Here is an 11,061-nt window from a genome sequence, read left to right as displayed (position 1 = left end):
CGGTCGCCATCAACCACGCTGCCGTTCTGGAGTTGTTGGAGGAGAGGGGGGATTGGATCTGGTTACATTCATTGGGGTATTTCCCATAGAGGTAGTGACGAAACGTATATAATGTCGTCCTCGTTTTCGATTTCAATTCAAATCTCACTCCTTTCCAGGGCTAAGCCATTTTGTGGGCTTGATCAGCTATTAGGATGGGGAATCGACGTTGTTCTTTCACGGTCAGCCGACTCACTAAATCATCCCCCCGACGTTTCCACATGTCACGACGGTCAGCGACCACTCTTGAGACTCTTCTTCGGCTTCTGGTGTGATCATTTAGGACCCGACTTGATGAGGAGGCGAGTGGTTTGCTGTGCGAAGGGCAAATCGGCTTTTCCCCATTTGGACCATCGGTGACGCCGCCCTGAGTTCAACCCAAAACCGAATATTCAGGAACTTGCTCATCTCCCAGCAAGAGAATTCTGTATTGTAGTATCCTGGATGGTGCCACCTCGCACGTCCTCTCGTAGTCACCTCACGCCATCGGTCGGGAGAGTGCTGCTCGTCAGAGGACGACGAGGATTCGTCTTTGTCACCGGCCTTTTGAGGAGGGCTCAATCAAAGGCAGCAATTTGATTGTAGGCATCAAGATGATATCGCTCATACAGTCTCGGATGTACACGAAGCTATTCCATGGATTGTCCCATGTATCAACAACATACGTAGGAAGATCCAACGAGGTCCACCCGACCACCCCCCGGAGTCGTGCCTGCAAGGCCAATATGGTCTTGCCAAATCTACTTGGGTCTGAACCATCCATCTTATACTCACTGGCCAAGAGATTAAGAAGCATTGCTTTCTCGGCTTCTGTCGGCTTGTATACCATGCCGCCTGCTTTCAGGGCCTTTTGCGGCGCATCATCGGGCGCATCGACTCCTGGGGACACCACCGCGGTGACGAGATTATAGGAGGATGACAAGGTCCTGATGGCTCTCTGAACTCGGAAATCCTGATCGGGGGTGGTTCCGCCGGTTTCGTCGGCACCAAATACATCCCCCCCGGTGTCGACAATGAGAACGGTATCGATGGGCGGTTTTGCCTGAGCAAGCACGGCGCGAAATTGGTCTCGTAAGTCGGCTTTGTCGTTCTCAGGAATCTCCGATGTGGACTCGCCTTGGTCCAACACGATGAATATTTGTGAATGATGTGGGAGTGGAATGGTTTCTAGGTCGCGGCCTTCGGCGGAGGTCCCTTCTTTCACCCGAAAGGTCCCAGCAACCGCTTGCCCGTGCGCCTCACGGGCTGGTCCATCATGATTGTAGATTTCACGCTTGATCCCCATCTTGGAACCCTTTTTCCCTTGTGATCCGGTCGCCCAGGTGCGGGTCGATATCAGGAGGTCCATCTGCTTGCGATGCCGTTGCAGCAAATGACCTAAGAGACTGGCACTAATGATGTCTGATCCTCCTCCCCCTCCAATGCCAGCATATTCATGACAGGGCGATTGTTCTCCCGGCAGGACCTGAGAAAGCGACGAGAGTCGGGGAAGATGGTCAAAAGACATGGGCGGCAGAGGCTTCCATGCAGCTCTGAGCGGAGTATGGTCATCAGTGATTGCTACGAGGAGTATCTGGTCTTCCACCACCTCCTGGTGCCGGCCCAGTTGATCAGTCAGCAGTTGAAGATCGACGCAGGGATCGTGGGTAAAGGCTTCATGGTGAGGCTGGCCCTTTCGTGCCGCTTGGAGCGCCTTACACAGGGTCACGTGGCACTCATCGTATACGCGGGCCAGGGCGAGAAGCGCAACTTCCAATGGCAAGGTGCCGAGGACCTTGACGAGTTGTTCTTCGCCGAGGAACCTGCATACTGGGCGATCCGTCGTCGGACGGATGGTATTGAGTTCCTGTCGTCGCAAGACTGTGCGAACATTCCGAGATGCTCTGCTATACGCTCGCTCCACTTCTTCCTCGTTGTGCTTGAGACGAGCCGCGAGCTTTCGAATCAGGGCGTCGTCGTCGTCGGCATCCCGCACCATGACTGCTGGGTGATTCGAGTATCTTCGGTCAATCGTACAATGCGAGAGACTTTATCATCAGACGAGAGAAGAAGAAATCGAGAATGCGGGGAGAGGCGGTGTTTGAAGGCATAGTTCTGTGCCGCTGAACCACCCGACAAAGAAATCCACGCGAGAAAAGGTTGACAGGAGAACGGGCGCGTCGCGCATCTGACTAGTGGTTTGTCATCTGGGGTTTTTCGCAGCATCAAAGGCCAGGGGGATCAACAGGGTTGTCATGAGGCAGCTCAGCCCCTCGGAAGCCGAGCCGTGGTTAAGCCGGTCGAAGGACTTTTGGACTCTCATGCACAGCCCTTTGGTCACAAGGGGCTTTTTTGAACAGGCCCATCTGCCAAGTCACCCACCATATTTTTCCTTCTGTCGGGGGCCGTGGGGCAAACAGGAACTTTGGTCCGCCATCTCTCCATCACTCCATCACTTTTCCAGCGTTCAAAGTCGAAACATTCCCGGATTGTCTCTCACCCTCTGGAGTAGAAGCCTCCGGAGCCTCTAGCGACATGATGTATTCTCAAATTCGTCATCTTTAAGTCTGTGACTCCTCCCCCATTCACGACCCACAAAGTTGCCTCAACCATGGAACCCGAAACCACCTACGTGCGCCCTCACTCTGAAGCGGACTGGGACAAATGGCGTCCTCTCTTCACCCGCTTATACATTGAGGAGAACCGTACTCTGCCTCAGGTCATGGAGATCATGAGGGATGAACACCGGGTTTGGGCAAGGTAGGTGTCACGTTTTCAACCACTCCACCATCCTAATCATCCTGTTCCAGTCAGAAAATGTACAAGAACAAAATCAAGGCCTGGAATTTGCGCAAGTACCTCAAGGAAGACGAGGCTCAACAAATACTGGAGGGCGAGATCCCCGAAACGGGCGCCATTGCCACGGCGGGTGACCCCGAGGAGGTGAAGAAACGAGCGGCACGGTCAATACAACGAAAGCGAGCCCGTCAACGGGCTCGGATTCAGATCCCGTCTCCGGACCAGCCTTCGCCGATGGCGTTAGCATTATCCCCTTCTCCGTTGACACCGACGACACCATCTTCACCGATGGAACCGTCCGGCGCGTTGGTGCCCTCGATGACTCTCGGGGAAGCTGTCACGACGCCGCAGCTCGACCACTTTCGAGTTACGGGAGTCACGATCACCGAACAGTTCCTCAGAAATCTGCGCCGATGGACCCATGACGCCTACGTTTTCGGCCACTGGGATATGCAACAATCTGCGAAACATCACAGCGGACGGCGCGCATCTCGTTTACTCTCTTCATCTCTCACGGCCGGCATCAATCTCTTCGAAAATAAAAAGGAGGAGCTTGCCTGGACCCACTGGAACCGCGCTTTTGCCAGCTTCCAAAGTTCGGATCTTTTCAAGACGTGGTACCATGAGATCCCCATGTCCCTCCTGTTCGAAGTGGGTCGGGTGGCACACAGCGGCCATGACCAGCTCGCCGCGTTGTTGCTCAAGTCCATCCGAAACTGGGCCCATACCTTTTTGGATGAGAATGATTCTCGGCACGCCCTTCTCAGCTCCTTCGGCGAGCTGCAGGTCGCCCAGCTTCGAGACCTGTATCATCGTGCAGCACGCTGCCTGTACGACGGTCTAGAGTCTCGAGTAGACAAGCACAGCCAGCTGCTTTACGAAGTGCGACTCAATCGGGCTCTGGATATGCTGTGGTACGACCCTCAAACCGACTTGACGAACTGGCTACCTCCAATCGAAGAGGTCGACCAGGCCTGTGGACCAAACAATTCCTACGCGGTCTATTTCCTTTTACTGGAAGCGTACAGACTGGTCGCCAAGGAGTTGTACACGGATGCCGATCAAGTCTGCTCGCAAGTCCGCAACCGATTGACAGCGATGCAAGGAGTCCAAGGAAGCATCGACCCCTGGCGCGTCGGATTGGCGTACCGGCGACTTGGTCGACAGCAACACTCGAAAGGCCGCTTCACAGATGCACGTCGGAGCTTCAACACGGCGCTCAAATATGTCAGCGGTGACTCCCAACTATCAATGTCGGTGTTGATAGAAATCTGTCAGCGTCAGGAGAGCATGGCCAATGCCGTGCATGACCAAGAAGATGTCTTCTTCTGGAGTCAAATGCTCTCGCGGTTGGAACAACAAGCCAAGGATCAAGGGGAGGCCGACATATTAAAACGGCCTCAAACCTTCTCCGATGGCACTGCCGATGGCGCTGGTGCTGGCGCGCTCATCGTCAGCAAGAAAAGACGACTTTCGCCTGGGCCCACTCGTCGATCGACGTTTTAAAACATGCTTGAGAAAACAACCCCACAAAACATTTTATCTGTAGCATGGAGGGTTTATCATGACTTAAGTTACGATGTGATGATTGATGATGTTTCATGTTTTGCAGCATTTCTAGCGTATACGGTGGCGAGCAGTTGGTTTCTCGCTTTTGTCTTAACTCATTTATTGTTCCGATTTGAGGATACGATATTCTGAAAGGTCCACAGCAGTTTCAGCAAGGACCAGTACAGCCGGGCGGCTATGTTTACAGCCAATTTTGCAGAAAAGTGATGTAGAGACCATGATTGTACCGGACATCAGAAAAAAAAAAAAAAGGTATGTATGGCACGCAGGTGACTTTCCATCCACGGTGATTTACCCTTGAAGAAAGGTAAACCCACAAACAAAATCTGAAAGAAAAGCCTTAAAAAGTGCCTCGAAGTAGTCTTGGTCTAGTACGCCAATATGACCTACCAGCCTATAGTACAGCATACCCCAAAGAGTACACTGGAAGGTTTTGGCGGTTGATTATGCGTTCATATCTGTTTTCATGAAGTGTGAAGAGAGAAGGAAGAAAGTTCGGGAGACCCAGCGTTGGGATTTTGAGGTTGCGAATTGAAGCTAAGCTCGTCTTGGAGTTGGTCGGACTTGGCATCTCAGACGTTTTAATTTTTATTTTTAACCTTGCCTGGAAGACTCCTTACTGCCTGCCTAGCACAAGGCTACGAGGGACACAAAGCCTGGCAGCATTCCCAAACATCCACGAATGATATGAAAAAGGTATTCATATCCTTCCGGAAGCAGCGGAAAAGCAGACTTTACCAAAAATGAAAAACAAAAGGCCACGCTATCCCTATTGTCACCACACTCGGAAGCATCTTGACCCTTCTTTCCCATGATCAAGACGCGGATCCAGGGACCGTCCAAAGTTCCTCAATATCGCAAAACGTGGAAGAATGAAACAGGGCTTTTAGCAGGGCCTTGTCTATTCCACCCTGCTTCTTCTGCTTTCGTGAGGGAGCAGGACTATTTTTTATGACAGACATCTTGAAAGAAGCATTTTTTGCCGCACGGTTATCTTGACTGAGGACTTTGGGAAACGGGCTCGATATATTTCAATGCGCTTTTCCCCCGTGAGACCACGATGGCTCTTTTCTCCACTTCAACAATCGAGGCCACGGTCGAAGAATAGACGGCTTGAACGCGCCTGCCATGGACCCCCGTTGCTGAACAGGCTGAGGAAACTACAGGCAAGTGTCTGGAGAAGTCATTCGTGGCTGTTTCCCACTCCAATGTGGAACGTTGATGACAAGGTGCTCCCTTCCCGAGGGCTTGTCTTTTTCGCTTCCGCGACGTCCCATTACATCTCAAAACACGACTGTTCTCGCGGTGGAAGTGTTTCGACATTGGATCATCAACCATTTTCATTTCTGTATCATATCTAATGTCCTCGTCTACATGTCCTCCGTCGCCAGCTCTCCAGTGCACGGATTCCTGATTCATTTTTCTGGGAAGCTCGCCTCAGCACCGAAATATTCGCTTCCTTCTTACCGTCTGATAAGAAAGACTTCGTAAACTTTCCTCCATTTCAACAAGGATTGCCTGACGCTTCATCTCTCACCAGCCCACTTATCCCATTTCTCTCATCAACCCGGCCCGTGTTGCTCTAAGCCTTTCAGTCCATCTTTTAGTGCTCTACTTCTAAGCACAATTCGTTGATTCCCTTCCAGTGGTCTCGTTCATCTCACGTCGTTCTTTTACATTTGACAATACACCGATCGTCCCATGAGCCTCCGAATTGATGCAGGCTTCCCAATCCCATCAGTTGCTGGTGAATTCCGGCATCAAACCGATTCTATGATAAGAAAGTCAACAATTCCTGGAACCGAAATGGCTGTGTTCCAATACCCCTGCACATCGTCTTCGCATACGTCGACCTCGTCCAATCAACCTTTCGGCCGAAAGCTCCAGTTCACCATGTTGGTTGGGATTTTAGAGATCTGGCTGAATGTCTTCGAACATGAGAATGTCGTGGAGGCAATGAAACACGTTTTCAGTAAGTGACCACCAAGCCAGACGAAATCGTGATGCCTTGCTCGGGACATACCATTCCTAGAATACGAGCGAGATATGATTTGGGGGTATGAATGTGCCGCGAAAGATGCTCACTTACCTGAACTCGACGCTTTCGAAAGACTCCTCAGAGATTGCAGCGAAACATGCGGGCCCCCAGTGCGCACACTGAAAGATCTGCCACTTCGAAGGTTCTCGACGCTTATTACTCCATGGACAAAACTCCCCAAGTTTGACGAGGATAGTGAAGAGTGGGCGGAAAATTTTTGGGTTCAGGCCATGTGTGGGATCTCTCAGCAAGAGGGCGAGTCCGTGGCCGGGAACATGGGGATGTGGACTGGTACGAACTATGCCAAGACGAACAAACCGGGGAATCCCTTTGCGAAGGAAAGAGTACCTTTCAGGTTGCAAGTAATTTCTCAGACAGAAGAAAGTTGTTTGAGCCTTGGATTTTCAATGTTTCAACCGACCGCACTGTGCAGTATGGCAAGGACAACGTGCCTTACGAATTGGAGATTTGGAATTACATTGTACAGGAAGAGACGAAAATGGACACACCAAGCGCTTGACACTTTGGGACAAGGAGCATGGGGGAAGGCATTGTTGGAATATCTACTTGGAATTTGAGGAATCGACCTGGAATTCTGAACATGGCATGATATTGCATTTCAACCACAAGACATACGTGCGACAAGATTCGAATACAATTTCGATGCCTACATGCATAGTCAACATTTCCTCTCTGGCTCTCTCATCTACGAGTAGTGATCTGCAAGTAACACTTTGGTTAGGGGCAATGGAATGAGTTTGATGGAATCCTTCAACGCATCGGCCCAACTCAGAATGGAGGTCTGGGTATACTTTCCTATTCCTAACATCTCAACAGATTGAAAGCTGGCCTTGCGGACTCTATATGCTTGGCTAATTTCCCCCACTCATGATGTACCTCGATGACTGATGAGCGGTGTGATTGTCCCTTTTGTCATTTGAATTAGACAACTTGACCAACAAATCAGCACCTCGTGTGTGCAGAGATTATCATGGCTATGCAGAGAAGAATCGGACCTATGTGAGCATGAGCCTCGTCAGGTATGGCCAGAATAACTGGGTATGAGCTTGGTGGCGAGCGTTGGATAGGGATATCATAGTGACTGTCTTTCTCGTTTCTGCTTTGGTTCCGATATTTCATAGCGAGACGGCAACATCATCAAGAAGGATTGATTCAATCACTAAATGGGGATTCGGCGCTTGTCACTTTTCTCCCGTGTGCATCCGGGCGCTGACGAGCATGTGGAAGGTGAAAATAAGAAATGTCCTTTTGACCTTGGCCTGCTCTGTAAAGTGATTCTGAACGTCCAGTCATTGGAAGAATCGTCTGAGTGACCAGGGAAATCGTTGTCGAAATGTGTAGTGGGGTGGCGGTTTGGGATTCGCTAGCCTCACCTGTCACGGTATTGCTTCTTGCTTCTCTGTACGACAGGACGGTGGAAAGTAGGCTTAGAAGCCTTCAGGATGATTCGGACATATCAACCCAGGAGGCAGAGGGGTTGTCGAGGGTCAAACGAATCCGATCGTACGCGGTTCTTATCAGTGCCCATGACAGCAGCATCCAAGAACCACGGCTCGAACCAATTGAGGTTATCTCATTGGTTGTGGGATTGGTTGACATCAAAACACTGCCAACATTCCGCGCCAGTCAAGTTTTCTACGAGACGCCCCATCCCGGCAATGGTTGCTTTTCATACCTGAGACGTTAGGTCCGGGAAATAGACCGTCTATTCGGTTATCCGCTTTCAGGTTAATGCGTGTAGAGATCGCAGTTTGTTTTGGCTGTGTTGTCCCTCAAATGCCAACGAATGGTCGGAGTTGAAGCCGGCAGTTGCTGAACACCTCGACCGACGGAGAAAAAGCAATTGAATACTCGTAGCCTGGTCCTCTTGAGACAAGTCACGTGGCAAACTTGGTTGAAAGCCGTTCGACGCCATGGATCTTGCGGTGGGACACACGTCGTTAAGAAGATAATGAAAGTTTATTTGACCACTAGACTTGAATTTGAGCCTTCCAGCTTGGGTCGGTGAATTCTGTCAAGACAACTGGAGTTCCTTTTGTTTCCTTAGCTGCTGCGACTGGAATTTTTTGCTTTTGCAGCTGAGCAGTCGATGTTCCGAAGCCAAAGCGGAGCGTATAGCCGGACTGTGTACAACGCCCTAGAGCGTCCGTGCCCGAGGCTTGAGGCACCTGTATCCTGGTGCCCTGGGCTTGCTCTGGGATACCGTTCCCGGTTGACTGTTGGCTGATTCAACAGCTGGACCCCTAGAGCTAGATAGACAGTGACGCAGCACGTCCTGTCCAGACTCGACGGCTTTTCTTTCGCCATTTTCTTGTCGACTGAGAGCCCACTATGTCCTGTCGTTCTGGTGATACCGCCGCTCCAGCATATCGACGCCTTGTTTGGCCAGGGAGCCCGTCTTGAATAAAGAGCCATCCCCTCCCTCGTGGTCTTTCTCAGCCTCTGAATATCTTTTCAATTTTCTCTCGGCTTATTCAAAAGTGGTCGTACTCTGTTATTCCGTGTTCCCTCCCGATTATCCAGTCCAATCTGAGCACTAGACCACCATGAAACCGAAGATGACAACCTTGCCACAAACGAGTGAGTCTCTGATCGCTTTCTCTTGTCGCCGCGCACAGCCACTTATGAAGTCTGCACAGGTCACTCTTCCCCTCTAGGTGGTGTCAGTCTTCCTATGCAACGATTCCTGGCGGGTTCTTTGCGCGAGGATCCTTTCATGGCTGTGGGAGACTCTCGCCACAGACTCAAGAGTCTGATTTCTACTATGGAAGTTCATTTGTGTCAGCTCTCTGCCGGCGCTGGTGTCGCTCAATTCGAATCAGCGCGATTGTAGGATCTGATATATTCTTCCCAAGGTGTGTCATTCACTCCTCGGCCCATTCCGGCTTTCGATAGCAATTATTCTCGACAGCTGGAAATTGATGTTCTCGAAGCCAAGATGTATGTCACGACGGTTGTGGTTTGGTGGTGGTGTTCACAACCTCGCTAGATTCCACCACAAGACGAGAAAGGAGTGGCCAACGTGTCGGAATTTCAGGTGCAATTGAACTAGATAGTCTGTGGAACACGCGCTTTTTATTTTTGATTCGACATAATGTGTGCGGTGCAGCCTTGGTCCACTGCGAAATCGGACATATATGTTTGGTGAATGAACATAATGGACGTGTAGGGTGTTGTGGTCGTTGGCATGATTGATTATTCTCACGCCCGTACATGCCGATCGGCGATCGGGATTTTCCTAATTAGGATACCACTCTTACCGGCCCGTACACCGACGGAAAATCCTTATTTCGCCCGTGTTCATATGTTTTTTCTTGGTGGTGGTAACATCTTCATGAATGTCTCCTGTTTGAGAATCTTGTATTGAAGACCATGCCGTGGAAACATGATCCCAAGATCGGTCCCGACTGTTCCCTGCAAAGGCCGCGAAGGCGCGAAAATCGATGTCTTATCTCAGTCGGCAGGAGGGCTGAGAAGGGTTGACTCGAGGTTTGACTCGAACATTAGCACACCAAAAGAAACCTAACATCTCACCCTAGGTAGTGAACAATCATAGCCAATGGATTCGTGCAGTACCACAGTTGCGCGCTCGTTCCCAGACCTTTCCTCATGCCGGAGAAACTGAGCTGGCTTTCATTTCTTTCCGCGGACACGACATCAGAATTTTGTTGTTGTAGAGACAAAGGTGCCGAAGAGTGGGCGAGCCGAGGCTGCATTTGACCGTCTCTCTGACCACTTTGGTGAAGGCCCGACTCTTTATCGAAGCCAAGGCTACCTCTTGTGCGTCGAAGAAGGATCGTAATAGGTATCGGGGTTCTCGGAGGATGCAAATAAGATAAATTAAGCGAAAATGCAGGGGCAATGCATGGATACCGGCATCACCACACCATGTGCATGATATTGACATGTCAAGAACGAGATCGGATTTTTTTTTTCTTTCCTAGGTGATAACTCGGGTTCGGGTTTCATGGCCAGATGAAGAGTGAGGTTTGGGAATAGGTGGTGTGATTTGTCAATAAAAGGCGGAATAGAAGAGAGGTGGCGCCGGGCGAGATCCGCTCTTGATATCAACGAGCAGATGAGATCTCGGGGAAATGGAAGAAATAAGGCGAAGAGCTTGCTGAAAAGGCAGCCGAAGATTGGACTGGCCTATAGTTTCGGGAAGATACATCAGCTCGAGAATTATGGGTGCTGTTTGTGTCGGTCTTCTAGAATGGCCCTCAGAAAATTCTACAGAGACGAGATTGGATGTGATGGGCTGCGGAAGTGGACGGATGCTGAGCAAAGCGTAAGACACGAACCTCTTTCTAGAAAAGCATCTCTTTGGGGTTTTGGCAGACGTCAGGATTGGCGGCTTTGAGCCTTGGGCGCTGAATGGGTAGAAGGGCCAATAACTGATGCTTCGATGCTAACAATACACGAGAAGCGGGGCATGCAAGTGAGGGAAGGGGACCTTGGCGAGGCCAGGGGGAACGACAGGAACAACAAATTGTAGAGCCCTTCTCCAGCAGATGCCAATGACAGGCTCGGTCACGCGCACTCCCAGGAATCAAGATCCGTTCCATCAAACAGTCCTGGTACGATATCATCACCATGTCCTTTTGCTTCGCTCTCCC

General features: G+C 50.6%; 2 protein-coding genes across 2 annotated transcripts; one reads left to right on the top strand and one right to left on the bottom strand.

The window, feature by feature from the left end:
• Nucleotides 1–574: 574 nt before the first annotated feature.
• On the bottom strand, nucleotides 575–2,017 carry Z518_05030 (uncharacterized protein; the record flags this gene model as incomplete). Its single annotated transcript, XM_013418735.1, has 1 exon — nucleotides 575–2,017. The coding sequence occupies one exon, from the start codon at nucleotides 2,015–2,017 to the stop codon at nucleotides 575–577; it is 1,443 nt and encodes a 480-aa protein (XP_013274189.1).
• Nucleotides 2,018–2,629: 612 nt separating this feature from the next.
• On the top strand, nucleotides 2,630–4,323 carry Z518_05029 (uncharacterized protein; the record flags this gene model as incomplete). The annotated part of the gene is made up of 2 exons (XM_013418734.1): nucleotides 2,630–2,778; nucleotides 2,829–4,323. 2 exons carry the CDS (start codon nucleotides 2,630–2,632, stop codon nucleotides 4,321–4,323), a joined length of 1,644 nt encoding a protein of 547 aa, XP_013274188.1.
• Nucleotides 4,324–11,061: the final 6,738 nt, after the last annotated feature.

The sequence above is a fragment of the Rhinocladiella mackenziei genome (assembly GCF_000835555.1).
Source record: "Rhinocladiella mackenziei CBS 650.93 unplaced genomic scaffold supercont1.3, whole genome shotgun sequence".
NCBI lineage: Eukaryota > Fungi > Ascomycota > Eurotiomycetes > Chaetothyriales > Herpotrichiellaceae > Rhinocladiella > Rhinocladiella mackenziei.
This window is presented reverse-complemented; position numbering and strand designations above follow the sequence as displayed.